General features: G+C 46.4%; 1 protein-coding gene across 1 annotated transcript in view; it reads right to left on the reverse strand.

The window, feature by feature from the left end:
• The window catches only part of LOC120964932 (uncharacterized), a 28,724-nt gene extending 13,417 nt beyond the window's left edge, over nt 1-15,307 (reverse strand). The window contains exons 1-4 of the mRNA XM_073499327.1: nt 15,272-15,307; nt 12,635-12,703; nt 12,430-12,557; nt 12,244-12,336 (exon numbers count right to left, since the gene is read on the reverse strand). Coding sequence (XP_073355428.1) covers nt 12,244-12,336; nt 12,430-12,557; nt 12,635-12,703; nt 15,272-15,307 — 326 coding nt within the window. The remainder of the gene's footprint in view (nt 1-12,243; nt 12,337-12,429; nt 12,558-12,634; nt 12,704-15,271) is intronic.
• Between the last annotated feature and the right edge of the window lie 2,167 nt (nt 15,308-17,474).

A 17,474-nucleotide genomic window follows, 5' to 3' on the forward strand; every position in this document is an offset into this window, starting at 1 on the left:
ATCGTGCTTCAGCGGTGTCGCATCGTCTGACATCCAGCTACGACGCGGGTTCATGCTGGTTCTGTGAGGTGGCTCTGCTCATTCCCTTATTCATCTTTCCGTATTTGCATGACATCAATCAATGGGCAGCAGGACTATACCGGCGGAGGGCCCAAATAATGGGTCCCACATGTTGGGGATATAACTATTGGGTATAACCCGCCCAGGAGGGGCCGGGTCATACCACTGGCGGTTCATAATAACAAGGCCCACGAAGATGTTGAAGATGGCGGTTTGCGAAGCAGGCTTGCTGAAGGTCCAAGACCCAAAGGCGGCTTGAGGCCCACAGGTGTAAACCGCCATATATGTGTGACTTGTATTGTAAGGCAGGCGTAGTAGTCACCGAGCCCGACACGTTGTGTATGAGCCGGCCGGGACTCCGTGAGCCGCCGGGCGTCAACATGTGTATATAAAGGGACGACCCGGCGGCGGTTTAGGGCAAGAAACAAGAGATCGAAAACTAGGTCAAGCGTATTCGCTCCCTGGTAATCGAAACCTAAGCAATACCACCTCAAACTGGATTAGGCCTTTACCTTCACCGGAAGGGGCCGAACCAGTATAAACTCCCTGTGTCCTTTGTCCGGTTTAACCCCTTTAAGCTAACCTAGTTGCGATGGCTCCATGACTAAGTCCTTCCACTAGGACATCTGCCATGACAATTCCACATCACCACGTGTGATCGATGACCAGGCCATGCCCTCTTTCTCCTTTTTCATTTTTCCCAACGAGGCAACGACTTAAGTCATGAAACAGTTGGATAGTTAGCGATCTGATGATGTATATACATGTATAATTTCTTTACACAAATCAAGGTAGGGCGGCTGCTCAACCTCGCCCTGCCGGCTGCTCCGCCATGGCATGAAGATACATAACTGAAGTTGTCATAATATTACTGAACTTAAGCTAAAACTGTTTCTTTTTTTGGTTCACAACATAAATGGTTCGGTTCTAGCCCCTCCTGCTAACACTAGCAATTCAGAATGGCATTTTGGTGGAGGTTACAATGATCAACAGAAATACAAATGAATCAGATATTAATCATGGGCACGGACACCATTGAAATAAAACCAAGTAGTCACATATCGTGAAGTTTAAAGATGAAAAAAGTGTGCAGGTTTAGATTTAGAAATACAAATTATAATGCAATACATATATATATATATATATATATATATAATTGCCGATTTTTTGTCAATAATAACTTGAAATTTAAAATTCGGCTTTTCAATGATTTATTTCCTCATCAAACTACGAGTAAATAAGTGCCAAATAGAGTAGGTAATTAGACTGCAATTGTATGTATGCATCCAATTTAAATTTGGTGAACCTTTTGCTTGTTCTTCTTTGGAGTCTCTATTTTTTTGGTGCTGGGACGAAACTGAGGCTTGGGGTGAAGCCACATGCATGTCATGTTGGCACTCCATATTGGATGAAGCCGCGTCACGAGCTTGGCCTCGTTGTCGATAAGTCTGTACTTGAACAAACCACCTTTGAAACTGAAGTAGGTGCACCGGCCATCCATGCCAAGCTGTGTGACATCCATGGCAAAGCTTGCAGGCGACCCAAGGAACAGGACGCTGTCACCTAGTCTTTGGCCATCTCTCGCCACCCACCGCACCTTGCCGCCTTCATCCTGTTCTTCTAGCGCGTGCACCGTCAGTGACATCACATGTGCCGTGTTATCATCAGCGTTACGACGCCTCCAGTCTTGTTTAACCAGGATGGATACCAACAGTAGCTCAAATCGGGATTCCAGGACGTAGAAGCAATCGTCCCGGTATTTTCGTTCTGCATTTTGAATCCACCATGACTGAAGCATGTGGTTGTTGCTGCCGTTGTCATCCAAATTCAGGACATACCGGTGGTGCCAATCCACGCACACTAGGATCCACCGAGCTTGTCAAACGTTTATAACGTCTGAATTTGCTCCTGCAATAGTTCTGTCATCTAGCGGTGCATCAAGGACATAATACTTCTGTGCAGCAATGAGGATAATCCTCAGATCACGGACCTAGTCCGCATCATTGCTACTATCATCTTTCAACTTAGTTCTCTAGGAACATATCAAAATAAACGGGGAGCTACATCGCGAGCTATTGATCTAGAACATAATTTGCAAATACTAACAAGACTAAGTTCATGATAAATTAAAGTTCAATTAATCATATTACTTAAGAACTCCCACTTAGATAGACATCCCTCTAGTCATCTAAATGATCACGTGATCCATATCAACTAAACCATGTCCGATCATCACGTGAGATGGAGTAGTTTTCAATTGTGAACATCACTATGTTGATCATATCTACTATATGATTCACGCTCGACCTTTCGGTCTCTAGTGTTCCGAGGCCATATCTGCATATGCTAGGCTCGTCAAGTTTAACCAGAGTATTCTGCGTGTGCAAAACTGGCTTGCACCCTTTGTATGTGAACGTAGAGCTTATCACACCCGATCATCACGTGGTGTCTCGGCACGACGAACTATCACAACGGTGCATACTCAGGGAGAACACTTGTACTTTGAAATCTAGTGAGAGATCAGCTTATAATCACTAGTAGAAAACAGAGCTTTATTACCGGTTCGTAAGGGCCTTTAGTGCCGGTTCTGCAACCAGCACTAAAGGGTGGAGACTAAAGGCCCCCCTTTAGTACTGGTTCGGCACGAACTGCCACTAAAGGCCCACCACGTGGCGTGAGCTCGCGCCATGGTATGGGGGACCTTTAGTACCAGTTGGTAACACCAACCGGTACTAAAGTTTTTTTTAATTTTTTTTGAAAAAATTGGAATCTTTTTTTATTTCTTTTCGATTTTCTGAATTATTTGATGATTTAGTCTCTAATCACCCCTCTTAACTGCTCAAGTATGGATCACTGATTCCAAATCGTCTAACTTCTCGGCCGCTCACCCATCCTCTCACTACCCCAGCATGAGAACGCTTAACTTCAGAGTTCTATTGCCCCTACTTTCTAAGTCTGCACTAGTTGTTTTCCTGACAAATGTAAGCTGTCAATCCTATTAACCCTCAGGAGTTTAGCTTGAGCATTAGGTCACACGTTTCACCGTTTGAGTTTGAAACTATTATTCTAAAAAACAGTAATTATTTAGTAACACTAATATTTCTTGAATAAGTAGTTTGACCATAGTTTGACCAGATTTGACCAAAATTAAAAAAACTGAAATAATTATTTAGTAACACTAATATTTCTTGAATAAGTAGTTTGACCACAGTTTGACCAAAATTCAAAAAAACTGAAATTTGAGCATATCTTGTTTTCCTTTTAGAATTTTATGATTCTAAAAATTTACAAATCGGATGCGGATTTTCGTGCAGAACATTTTGATATATTATACGTTTTTTTCCGACATCGTATGCAAAAGTTATAGCCGTTTTACATTTTCCCTACACTTTTTGCAAAACATGTCGAAATTGAAGTTTTTAAATTTCCTAACTAGTAGATGTAGTAATATAACTACCTCTCGAAGGATTTTATTTTTTGAAGTTTTTATCATTTTCTTTTGTTTTTTTGAAAACTGAAATGACGATACACCCGGGGGGGTAGAGTTTGAAATTTGCCCGATGGTGCCGGTTTGTGTCTCCAACCGGGACTATAGGTTAAGACTCTTTAGTGCCGGTTGGTGACACAAACCAGTACTATAGGTTAGACCTTTAGTACCGGTTTGTGTCACAAACCGGCACTAAAGGGGCTCGTGGGGCCCCGGCCTGACGCCAGCCTGCCACCACCTCTTTAGTACCGGTTCGTGCCACGAACCGGTACTAAAGGTTCAACACGAACCAGCACTAATGCATAGCCGTTCGAACCGGCACTAATGGTCACATTAGTGCCGGGTCAAATACAAACCGGGACTAATGAGTTGAACATTTGGCCCTTTCTCTACTAGTGAATGCTACAACCGTACTAAGCAAAATAAGATGCATAAAAGATAAACATCACATGTGTCGGTGTGGAATGACACCTATGGGATCACAAGAATCCCTACTACGGTTGCCGGGGCGCGGGGTTGCGAGAAGAGCAGGATTAGTAACCAGCACAAGGATCGTTTACCCAGGTTCGGGCCGCGAGGATGCGTAAAACCCTAGTCCTGCTATGGTGGGTGTATTTTAGAGAGTTCTTGAGCTCTCGAACTAGCTGTGGTGAGTGCGTGGTTCCAAAGAGCCGAATCCTTCTCCAGTATGCCATGGGCCTCCTTTTATAGCCGAAAGGGTTTGCCACAGTGGCACACAGGAGGTGGAAAGGCGCACAGTGCTATGAGCTTATCTTGCCACAGTGGCACACAGGAGGTGGAAAGGCGCACAGTGCTATGAGCTTATCGCTCGTATTACAGGACAAGACACATTTAATGCGTAGCTTAGGTGTCCCCTTGATTTATTGGGGACGGGGGCGAGGCCCATCCCGTCCGTAGCCGCTCCTCCTTGCTGCCACACGCTCCCTGGCCAGTGACGCATGCGGCGCCACGTAGGCAGGCAGGCAGCTAAGGTGGCGCTGTGGTGGAGCCTCCACGAAGATCTGCATGCCGCCACACAGGCGCTTGATGAGTTGGCCTGGGAGCCGCATGTTGCCACGCAGGTGCCTGCCCAGCTGGTTGGGCTGGCAGCTGCATGTGAGCGGTGGTGGAAACTTGGTTGGCGCGGGCCTGGCGGTGGCCCCGCTGGCGTCCTTGGTGAGGGCCTTGGCGGGTGGCCCGGCAAGGGTCTTTCCGTGTGACCCGGCAAGGGTCTTGCCGTGGCGCGCTGTCGTCCCCGGTAAGGACCTTGCCGGGGGTCCGGTGGCCTTCCTCGGCAAGGATCTTGCCGGGGATCGTCGTCTTCTAATCCTCATCTGATCTTGACACTACTAGGAAAAGGCTAATTAGTGGCACACCTGTTTTGGCCATTAATGACGCACTACAGGTGCGCCACTATCATCACGCCATTAGTAACTACCAGGGGTGCGCCATTAGTATACCAGACAGTAGTGGTGCACCAGGGAGTGCGCCATTAGTATGTCAAACGGTGCGCCATTACTATGCCTCCCAGGGGGCCATATTTACCTTGTGCTCTGGGTTACTAATGGCGCACTACTAGATAGTGCGCCACTAGTGTGTTTATTGCAGTGCGCCACTAAAGTGCTGTGTGGTGCGCCACTAGTATGAATATTAGGAATTTTTTTCTTTTCTGATATTTGCACAGGTTACAAAATATATTACTGCACAGAATATATACAGCACACCATATAAACAGCAGATTTATCGAATAGAATAGAAGATTAGTCTCCGAACACAATTCATCATATTAGTCTCCGAATTCAAAAGACCGAACAAAGTTAGAACATTACAAGTCTCGAGACCGCGAGTAGCAAGTTTGTCTTCACATTACAAGTCGATATCGATCATCTAAACTACCATCACCTAGAAGAGAGCTGCGGTCATCAGATTAGCATCATCGCGATGAAACTGGTCTTCATCCGGTTCCTCCTCTCTCCCGCTAGATAGCGCGCGTATCTAGCTTCCGCCTCCGTCCTAGTGGTGTTCCCTTTGTAACTGTTACCGCTGAAACGGTGAACCTGTCACCGACAGTCCTCCCAGTCGTCGTAGACTCCGGGAACCTTACCCTTGTACACGACATACGGCGGCATCTCTATGCACTATCCAAAAAAAACATTAGTAGCAATTCATAGACAATACATAAGCAATATATAAGTATGCAACAAAAGGATCGGAAGAGAAAAGCAAGACATGAATAGCACGATTCATGGTCCTACTAATAAATAGCATCGATTACATATAAGTTGAGCGACTGTCCAAACCAAAGAGACATACAAGTTCATTAAAGTTTAATTACAACATGAGCTAATCGATATTTCAGAACTACATAGCATCACTACTTTCGACTCGACTCAGGGACCGGAGCGTGGATGAAGCCACCGTCTGTCGTGATGGTCATGAAATCGCGGGCGTTGTCAGCCTGCATTTGTAGCGTTGTTTCTATCTCACTGTTGGACGGTTGATATCTGAGGCAGAACTGCCCCGAGGTACGAAGGACATCTTGATGGATGATTACCGCAAACTCCGACTGGATGCGAAAGAATTCATGTCTGATGTCCGCGTCCTGGATTGCCGACAAGCGTGCGGCCCAATCTTCGAGATTATTTGGTAGCAGAAGGTGATTATGGTCCCGTACGATCGCCCGCATGTGATGGAGGGCGTAGTAGGCATCCTTCTGACCGCCAGGCGGCTGTTTGACGCAGGGGAACGTCGTATTGTGGGTGAACACGTGCTTGCCGTACCTACGAACTGGCCTGCTGAAGGTGCCTCCAGATCTGGCGTAGCCGGGGAGAACATCATCAAGAACTTTCTTGATATTTGTGTAGTCTTTCTTCGACTGACGGTCCGAGTCGAAATATGTGGCCATGGAATATTTCGGGCTTAAGAGGATGAGTGTGCAATGTGTGTCACTGCACAAAACATGGAATGTTAGAAAAAAAAAGAACGATCGAAATCTAAGAAATCATATGTTACGGGGCGGTGAGGGGATGACTTACTCGGGAAAGTAAGGCACGAGGAAGTTATCCTTATCTGGGTTTGCCAGAATGACGCCTTCGAGGTATGAACTCGCGACTTGCCGGTCCCCAGCGCTGCCCAAGATCTTGGGACACATGTAGAAGGGGTCGACTATCACGATGTCCAGGGTCTTGTCTCTAATGATCCGCAACTCCATACTCAGGGAAAATAGCCGAACGAAGGTGTAGTGCAGCGGATGAAGGTTAAACATAGCGAAGATGTCATCAAACCGCAGGACGATCGTAGCCCCGATGGCGCTATCCACAAAGCCCTTGCCCTCTGGCACCTTTGCCACGAAAACCGGGTATGCCACATCATTCTCGGAGAGACGCCGCTTCTCCAAAGAAAGAACACTGTCATGCAGACTCCGCATAGCACTGGTTGCAGCATTGAGCAGATTAGTCGGTAGCATCGGCCTACCCACCACATGCACCCTCCTCGAGATATCCTTAGGTGAAGGTGGCCCGTCCTGAGCACGCATCGTACTCGGTGCCGGTTGGCTCGCACCCTTGTTAGTCTTTCTTTTCCGTCCCTTCTTCTTCGGCTGTAATGGGATCGAGTTCTGCTCAGAGACCGCCTTCTTGAGTGTGTTGGGGCTGATAATATTTCGCACCTCGGCTATCTGAGGCTCGGTGAAGGCGGTAGCTGGAGGCGTCTCCTGAGAACTGAACGCCAGACGACGCCTGTTGCAATTGGGTTTCTCCGCGGTACCAGCTAGATCGTCTTTTGCAGGGTTGGGTTCTTGAGAAGGAGGCCCCAAGAATTCGTCACCGTAACCATGTTTGTTGAAGTACTTATCGACGTTGGTAAATGTACCGTCGTCGTCGTCCGGATCCTGTGCCATATGCATGTCCGGATCCTGTGCCATATGCATGTCCGGCATGTCCGGTAGCGTGGCGGGGGTCTTGCCATGGCTTGGCGCCGGCACGACTGGCGGTGTTGTCCCCCGCCCCCAAACGAATCTGGCTCTTCGGCCAAAGCATGGGCCAGCTTATGCAGGCGCTGAGGGTCATCACATCATCTTTGTTGGCCCCATGGGGTCGATACAGAAGTAATATGTCGTCGAAGCCCGGCAGCACCCGAACCAGTTGAACCCTATAAACGGTGGGTGGCATCTGATTACCGTGGAACATGCGGCTACCCGGTTGAACGATTCTGCCCTTGGCGACATCGACCAACTCGTCGTTCACGAAGTGCAGGAGAGTGCACGGAACGTCGGCGGCGCCCTGCGAAAACATGTAGGGCGTCAGGGATGCCCAGTCAAAGGCAAGGAGATGAAGTCATCGGCCGAGAGGCTTAATTATTTACCGTGATGGCGTCGAGCTCGGCTAATGTCGAGGCACCGCCAACGGCGGGCGTGTAATTGACGGAGGGGCCGCTTGCTGCCGAGGTGCCGGCCGGCGTATTCTTCCCACACCCGGGTGCATTAAGCTGCAATGCCGGCACCGCCGCGGGAGACACCAATGCCGCCTCCGCCGGAGACACCAATGGCGCCGCCGCGGGAGACACCAATTACGCCTCCGCTGGAGACACCAATGGCGCCGTCGGCGCGTTGTGCGAGTTGCTGCCCGTGAAGCTGGGAATCGGGGGCGGCCCCAGTTGGCCGCCCGCCATCCACGCCTGCAGCCAAGAAACCAAGGTAGGTATAATGGCGGTGATCTTCGCTCCCAGTTGGTCTCGCACTTGCTCTTTGACCATCTCCAGAATCCGCGCCACTTGTGCCTTGAGTTGTTGAACCTCGCGCTGCTGGCTTTCCGAGTTGGTCTTTCTCTCCTTTCGCCCAGCGGTATAGTACTCCGACCATTTCGTGGACAAGCCTTTGCCGGCCACACAACCAGCTGACGACGGCTTACTGATCTTATCCTTGTTTTTCATTATGTTCAACGCCCTATTTAAAGGGGTGTCGAAAGGGGAGCTCTGAGACGACCCCGCGCTACTGCTTTCAGTGTCCCGCGGAAGGAACTTGAACCATTTAGAAATTTGGCTTCATTAATTAGAATGCAACCATATGGAGCTAATTACGCGGGGGTGTATTCCTTACCAGAACACGCTCAAGCGCCTTGGTCTTCGGATCCGTGGTAAGCTCCTTGGTTACCGGGTCAATCTTGTACCGGGCCCTGACATAGTTCCTGGTCTGCTTGTCACGGTATTTCTCGAAGAGGGGCGGTAGGCCTTGCTCGGCACGCTCCGCGTCCTCCTTGTCCCATATAGGTTCCGCCACTCTGTAACCGCCGGGACCGAGTTTGTGGACCCCTAAGTTCAAGTCTCGCATATCTTTCCCCCAGTGACTTGATTCCGCAGATGCGTTGCTCTCGCACTTGATCTTGAACTCCCGGTAGTCATGTTCGCTGATCGAAGGATTTTTCTCCTTGATCTTCTCATAACTATCACCTTTTTCAGTCATGCTCTTCACCGCAGCTCTCCAAGTAGCCAGGGCCTTGCTCATCTTCGTGAGGGCGGCACTGTTCACTTTATTCCCTGAGAGGCGTGTGTTTGCGAAGTCACCGGGGAACTTGTATCATTCGTGCAGCTTCGTGAAGAGGAGGTTGCGCAAATTCCCTCGGTCATGATGCCTTAGGTTCTCGGTGTTGATCGAGACGGTGCTCCGGAGAATGCACCCGAGCTGTCCCGCGTACCCCTTGACTATTTCTTTGGGCGCCGTTGGATGCCCCTCGGAGGACACTTTAGTAAATTCCTCCTTGACGGTGCCGAGCACGTTCGGGCGCCGGTCCTTCCGTTGCCTCTTCGGTTGGCTGCCATCTGTGCGTGCGCCGCCATCATCAATGGTGGCATCCTCGGCGGCACCATCAGTGGTGTCATCCCCGACGCCACTAGGGGTTGTGTAGTCAGGATCGGTGTCTTCCGCGGCGTCCTCATAGCGGTGAGGTTCTTCCTCCATCTACTGGGACAGCTCCCAGAATGCCTTGCCCGAACCGCCGGCCTCATCGTTGTGGGCCATGTTTCGCTCTAAATAGGAAAAAAGTTTGGTCAAAAAGTTGGTTATTGTCAAGGAACAAGATCATGGTCTCATCATTTAGGGTTTGTCGACACCGAGGCATCCTAAAAGCTAAGTTTTCATCATTTAGGGTTTATCGATGCCGAGGCACCCTAGGTTGACTGATATATATATGGGTATCTTCTAATAATATACCCTATCAAGAAAAGGGAAGGAGAATTCTAAGTTGGGCCTAATCACTTGGCTCTATTGCCACCTATGGTTTAATGCAGCAAGAATAAAGGGGCATTTGATCCTACTTAATTAAGTACTAAGATACCCCGGCCCATGCATTAGTCGCAAGTACCCCATATGTCCTATTTTTAGCAAAGTCATGCTAAAATTCATGAAAATTTCAGCATGACCTTTGCTGAAAATAGGACATATGGAGTACCCGAATTTGCCAGAATGGAAGTTAATCGACATTTCGGCAAACTCAAGGGCCTCTCAGGGTACAGCAGCATCATCAAAAGTTGACAAAATTCCCAAGTAGTACAACAGCAGCATCACAAGTAGTACCAATGAACATATAGTCCAGCACATTCTGAATTTCGATAAATGACAGCAAGTAAACTCATGCTGACAGCAACAAACTTATAACAACATAAATGAAATTGCAGTTGTACGAAACAGAAAGACCATAGTGCTAGTCACTAGGCTAGATAGCCCTGCTGACTGAACAGACTTGCAGAAATTCCTGATACAGCATCCCATGATCAAGATATAAATTCCTTGTATTACAGTTGCCTTTACCAACATAGAACCTCTACTGGTAAATAGAAGGAAAATGTTGTTCCTAGCAGGTACACTTCACAGTTCACACATATTATTGACAATGACAGTCCTAGAAGCAAATTGTTTTTTCAAGATTCCCCTGTGCCAAATCACTACATCATCAAAGGTATGGGTACTGATTGTTATAACATATCCTGCAGTATTCATTGGTTTCAAGATCTCTTATTTTTCTTCGTTTTAAACTAATGTAAACCCGGAGATTTCACACACAAGGAGAAGGCAAAGGGGAGAAAAATACAGGACTATTGTAGGTGCAATGATAGCTATCTGAAAACAGCGTACTTGTTGATTAACTATCAAGCTATCTGAAAACAGAGTACTTGTTTATTAACTGGCAGGGTAGATAAGAGACTCCTTTGAAATCTTGAAAAGCAGAAAGCATTCTACATGTGTATGGGAAATAATAAAACCAGATAACTGACAGTTGCAAGTGGAGGTTCAATCAGCACAACTACATGAAAAATAGTCATCCATGATAAATTGGCAAGGATGCTTATAACTGAAACAGTGTCATACTACTCTGCATGTCCTTAGACAGTTATGGTAGATGAGATCATGTACCACAATAGCCAAGTGATAGTGATAACACAAGTGAAAAAGGTTCAGTGACTTCAGTCATTCAGAAACAATGGAGCACCCAATTCTAAAACAAGCGCAATATCTGATAACTAGGATATGAAAGCACAAGTTACTAGCATTTGCCTAAAAACCAGAGCATTCTATGCCCTCTGATTACAATGCACTTCCTGGTTATTTTACATTGGTCAGACATCAGGAAGTAGTGCAGTTCATATGCATCCAGTGGCTCTACAGATATCCAATAGACAACTAACACATGATGTACTAATTCTGTTATTTTTTCTGCAAATTAAATAGCCATATATCCATCTTCTGAGCTATGAGCCATGGACCATCCACCCCATGAACTAGGAGTGTCATGCAGCATAAAAACTGCCAGTGGCCAGAAGAAAAAACAAGCATATCAGAACTAGGAGCATCCAAAGCAGCATGATCACAGTGGCCGATTGCTCAGTTTGGAAATGATCACAAGATAGCACTGAATACTTCCACTTCCTCATCTGTCTGCAGTTAACTTCCAACTTGATAACCCATTTGGATCGAGAAAACAAGCACACAGAGCATCCCTAAGTGGCACTAGTAGTACTACGGATGCACTAGTACACATTTTCCTAGCATACAGTAGAGTAAGGAGAAGAAAAATAAATCTAGGCTTTCTATATGTGCCACTCAGAGAGGATTTCAGATTGCACAACTTTCTGTCCCTTACTATCTGGCCAGATTCTACTTGCCCAAATGTTAAGCTTGTTAATTCTTTTTCCTTCTCTTTTCACCAATGCACACATACAGAATGATGAGACAAGTGTTCAATGGGTGGATAGTCTTCGATTTGAAATTTAGAACAATTCCCAGCTGTCTGTGCGGTTAAATTATCCCTACAGCCAAAGTTATCTATCTATAGATGCATGAGACAAGTGTTCAATGGGCTGGCAATGCTGAGTCTGCAGTGAATTTGCATACAAGCTTGGTCAGAACATCTCTAGATTGCTGTTATAATGAACCTCTGCTACCCAGTCACCTCCATTTTACTCTTGTTATTATTTATCTCATCAGTTATATACCTATGCATCAATGCATGGACCATAGTAGATGCTACTGAAACCCAGTACACATGTATGTAGAAATGAAATTGCTCAAACAATGGCTAAATCAAAGAAGAAATGCTACTCATCAACTATGAACACAAAACATTTCAGCAAGCTTTCGAGCAGACTATTATCCTATTGCATTTGCATACAAAAGGTTTTCAGTACCACACCATAACACTACTTACAGGAAACAGAGCACATTGACCTGGGATTGGATGCTGGCGACAGTCTCCTTGAGCGGGGCGTTGACGGGGTACTTGCCCTTGTCCCACACGAACCTGCATCCATCCATCCATCCTCAGCAGATAAGCAAGCGCTGGTGGGTAGATGAGGAATGTAAGCATCAGCACTGGCCACAGGCAGAGACGGACCTGGTGAGATAGCTGTCCACGGGGACGCCGTCGACGGTGAGGGTGCCGGGCTCGACCCCTCCGGCGCGCTCCAGGTCCTCGATCTGCCGGCGGATCTTCTGCGAGACGCCCTCGATGAAGATGTTGGACTGCAGCCAGAGGCCAGATCAGGCCGGGGGCAAGAACAGTTAGGGCGGGGGGCAAGATCGGGATGGAAAGCAGGTACCTTGACGAGGTCGTCGCTGAGGGCAAGCAGGGAGTCGAGCGTGCCGGGGTGGAGATCCGGGACGGTGAACTGCGCGCGGAGGCTAGGGCAGTCTAGTCAGTCAGGGGCAGGAGGCCGAAGGCGATGGACAGGAGGAGGAGAATGGGCGGCGGCGCAGTAGGGGCGGCGGCGCAGTGGGTGGGGTGTCGGCGCAGTGGGTCGGGCGCTGAGAGAGATGCGAGATTGGGAGAAGGTCGACGAACGTCTGGCGAGATGGACAGCACACACAAGGGGGGAAGGTTAGCAATGGCACACCATCTAGGGGTGCGCCATAAAGACAGTGATAGCAATGGCGCACCCACCTCTAGTGCGCCATTAGTAACTTTTTTTTTGTTGCATCTAATAATTTTTTAGAAAATGAATATGAATATGAAACAGTAATATATTTTTATAAAAACAGTGATAGCAATGGCGCACCCACCTCTGGTGCGCCATTAGTAACTTTCTTATTATTTTTTGTTGCATCTAATAATTTTTTTAAAAATGAATATGAATATGAAACAGTAATATTTTTTTATAAAACAGTGATAGCAATGGCGCACCCACCTCTGGTGCGCCATTAGTAACTTTTATTATTGTTATTATTTTCTGTTGCATCTAATAATTTTTTAGAAAATGAATATGAATATGAAACAATAATAATTTTTTATAACAACAGTGATAGCAATGGCGCACCAACCTCTGGTGCGCCATTAGTAACTTTTTTTGTTGCATCTAATAATTTTTTAGAAAATGAATATGAATATGAAACAGTAATATATTTTTATAAAAACAGTGATAGCAATGGCGCACCCACCTCTGGTGCGCCATTAGTAACTTTCTTATTATTTTTTATTGCATCTAATAACTTTTTAGAAAATGAATATGAATATGAAACAGTAATATTTTTTTATAAAACAGTGATAGCAATGGCGCACCCACCTCTGGTGCGCCATTAGTAACTTTTATTATTGTTATTATTTTCTGTTGCATCTAATAATTTTTTAGAAAATGAATATGAATATGAAACAATAAATTTTTTTTATAACAACAGTGATAGCAATGGCGCACCAACCTCTGGTGCGCCATTAGTAACTTTTTTTAATTATTATTTGTTGCATCTAATAATTTTTTAGAAAATGAATATGTATGAAACAGTAATTTTTTTATAAAAACAGTAATAATTTTTTTTAAAATATCATCAAATTTGTTATTTGAAAATATTTACGAATATGAAAAAATATCATCAAATTTGTTATTTGAAAATATTTATGAATATGAAAAAATATCATCAAATTTGTTATTTGAAAATATCATCAAATTTGTTTTTTTTTTGGATTTTTAATTGCATTCGTTTGTGAATTGGTAAAACATCTATGAATATGAAAAAATATCATCAAATTTGAAAAAATATTCATGAATTCAAAACGTGCCCATGAAATTTAAAAATATTCATGAGTTCAAAAAATATTAACAAATTCAATACTTTTTGTGAGTTAGAAATTCAATACCAGAATAAACATAAATTAATATTCATGAGGACTAGAACAGAAGAAATATCATATCAATATGTCGAATTACAATCGAGAAATGAAGACTACGATTTAAATACAATCGATCTTAGCTAGCTATCTTTTCACAATCTTCTTGCCCTTCTTTTTCGCAAATGGAGTTCTTCTCTTGAACGGACGTCCTTTAGGTAGGGTGGTCCTGCTTCTTCTTGTGGTGTATGGCACTTCATCGTCGTCGTCATGTTCCATCTTCGGGTCGCCGTACTTGTCGAAGTCGTGTGGTGTATGCTGTGCAGGAACGTCGGCCCGAGTTGGATGATATCCTCCACGATATGGACCAGCAGATGCACCATAACATCGAAGAATGCGGGCGGGAAGAGCTCGCATACTATCACCACGATCTCTTCCTGTAGCCTTCTGAGTTGCCTCACGCCAACCGACTTCCGAGAGATGACGTCGAAAAAGTTGCATAGGCCAAATAGCGTTTTACGGACGTGCGCGTCCATGATCCCACGGATTGCAACTGGAAGTATCTGCGTCATCAGCACGTGACAGTCGTGAGACTTCATCCCGCTGAACTTCTGCTTCGCTGAGTCTAGGTATCTGCTTATCTTTCCCGCGTAACCGTAAGGAAGTTTTACTCCTACGAGGCAGGTGAAAAACTGCTCGATCTCCTCCTGACTTAAAGTGAAGCACGCGGGAGGGTAGTCATTTCCGGTCTTCTTGGCCTTTTTGCCTTTGCGGCGACTTTCCGTGTCCTGCTTCGCCTCATCATCATTAGCGTGAAGCTCCTCCCTGATGCCCGTTGATTTCAAGTCTGCCCTTGCTTTCGGCCCATCTTTGGTCCTCTCTGGCATGTTGAGCAGGGTACCAAGCAGACTCTCTCACACGTTCTTCGTGATATGCATGACATCAAGGCTGTGAGGCACACGGTGGATCTTCCAGTACGGCAAGTCCCAGAAAACAGATATTGTTTTCCATACCTTCAGCAGCGGCTCTGGCGCCTTTCGCTTCTTTCCCGGCTCTAGGCACTCTTTCCAATTTTTCAACAGCTCGTCTATTTCCTCGCCGCTCCTCGTACGCGGGCGTCTTCGGGGTTCGTATTCACCATCGAACTGATCCTTGCATTTTCTCCATGAGTCATCGTCGCGAAGCCACATTCGATGTCCCATGAACACGGTTTTTGAAGACCCGGGATCTCTATCTAGCTGGCGATACGTTGTGTCATCCATGCACCTGACGCATCCAGAAAATCCGTGGACCACCTGCCCCGCGAGATATCCATAACCGAGATAGTCGTGCACCGTCGTGAGCAGTGCGGCTCTCATAGGGAAATATTCTTTTTCTGCGGCGTCCCACGTATTGGCTGGCGTTTTCCACAGCATGTCTAGCTCCTCTTTCAGCAGCCCCAGATACATATTGGTGTCGTTCCCTGGTTGTTTCGGCCCTTCAATTAGCATACTCATGTGAATGTACTTCCTCTTCATGCACAACCACAGGCCAGGTGCTATGTGTGCTTCTCTGGCTGCCAAATGGATTGACTCCATCGGTGCTCGCGCCCAGCACGATGTTTCTTGGATCGTCCCCAAATTCTGGGTGTTCGAAGTTCAACGCTTGCCACTGGCTCGCATCCTTAGGGTGACTCAGCATCTTGTCTTTTTTAATTATCTCCAGATCATTTTCGTCATCTTCTCGCTTCTTCTCCTCCCTATCCGCGTGCCAACGCAGGAGCTTTGCTAGCTTAGGGTCCGCGAAATACCGCTGCAGACGAGGAGTGATCGAAAAGTACCACACCACTTTTCGAGGAGCTTTCTTCCTCTTATTGTATCGAGTGACGCCGCACACCGGACATATGGTAGACTCCGCGTGCTCATGCTGATAAATGATGCAATTGTTCATGCACACATGGTATTTCACGTGCGGTAAATCCAGAGGACACACGATTTTCTTTGCCTCCTCGAAACTGGTCGGGCACTTGTTCCCCTTGGCAAGACGTTCGTGCCAGAATGACATGTTCTCGTCGAAGCATGCGTCAGTCATTTTGTGTTTTACCTTCATCTCCAGAGCCATGAGCGTTACTTTCAGGCGGGTATCCTCGGGCCTGCATCCTTCATACAATGGAGTAACCGTGTCTATCTCCAGTTGATCCAGCTTGGCTTTCTCTCGGGCGGCAGCTCTTGCGTTATCCGTCTGCTTGAGAAGCAGCTCTTGAATATGAGGGTCCTGCTCCCAGCCCATCGATGGTCCATCGTCGTCTGCTCCGACATCTTCATCTTCATGATCATGCCCTTCGTCTTGATCTTCCTCATCATCATGTCCAGCATCTTCTACATGATGACTGTGTACAGCATCACCGTCGTGATCATGTCCTGGAGATTCTTCATCTTCTCGCCCACCCTCGCCGCGGTGGTTGCCTTGCTGCCCTTCCTCATTTCTTGCCCGGCCCCCATGGATGACTTCATAGTCATCTTCATCACCTTGCCACCGATAGCCATCCATGAAACCACACAAGAGCAGGTGGTCCCGCACCTGTCCGGAATCCGGGTCCGCAATAAGGCTCTTTAGCTTGCATCTTTGACACGGACATCTTATCTCCGTCTCGTTCTTTTGAAGCATCTCGGCCTTCGCGGAGCTCAAAAACCTATTCACGATGCCTTCGGTCATCGTGTGGACCATGGTCGCCTGCAGGGTAGAGCAAAATGATATTTTAGAACCAAGAAAAAATTGGCAACTATCGCATTTCAAATACCGGTACCTGCAAACACAAACGTATATGCAACACCACATACATATGCAACACCACAAACATACGTAGATCTAGCTAGGCCATAAAAAGTGCATGTGCATGTTGTTGGAGGGAGAAAAAACGTAGATCTACAACATAAAGAAAGCTTTCCCCTTACTTACCTATCAAAAAAAGGGAATTTAACCACTTAATTTGGGTGAATCTATGGTGCAAATGAGGTGAGGAGGAGGAGGCTGCCGAGACAAGCTTGGAGGAGGAGGTGGAGAGAATGAAGTGGGGAAAGTGAGTGTGGTAGGTGGCTGTCCAAAATATCTAGCTGGTCTCAGGTCACCAATGGCGCACCACATAAAAATGCGCCATTAGTAACCCTGGTTACTAATGGCGCACCTGTTACTGGTGCGCCATTACTAGTTTTGCAATATATATATATATATATATATATATATATATATATAATTGTTAGTAGTGGCGCACCGTGTCTGGGATGCGCCATTACTAGTTTGAACTAGTAATGGCGCATTGTACCCCGGTGAGCCATTACTAGTTTTGAAAAAAAAGTAAAAAA

The sequence above is a fragment of the Aegilops tauschii genome, chromosome 5, assembly GCF_002575655.3.
Source record: "Aegilops tauschii subsp. strangulata cultivar AL8/78 chromosome 5, Aet v6.0, whole genome shotgun sequence".
Taxonomy (NCBI): Eukaryota; Viridiplantae; Streptophyta; class Magnoliopsida; order Poales; family Poaceae; genus Aegilops; species Aegilops tauschii.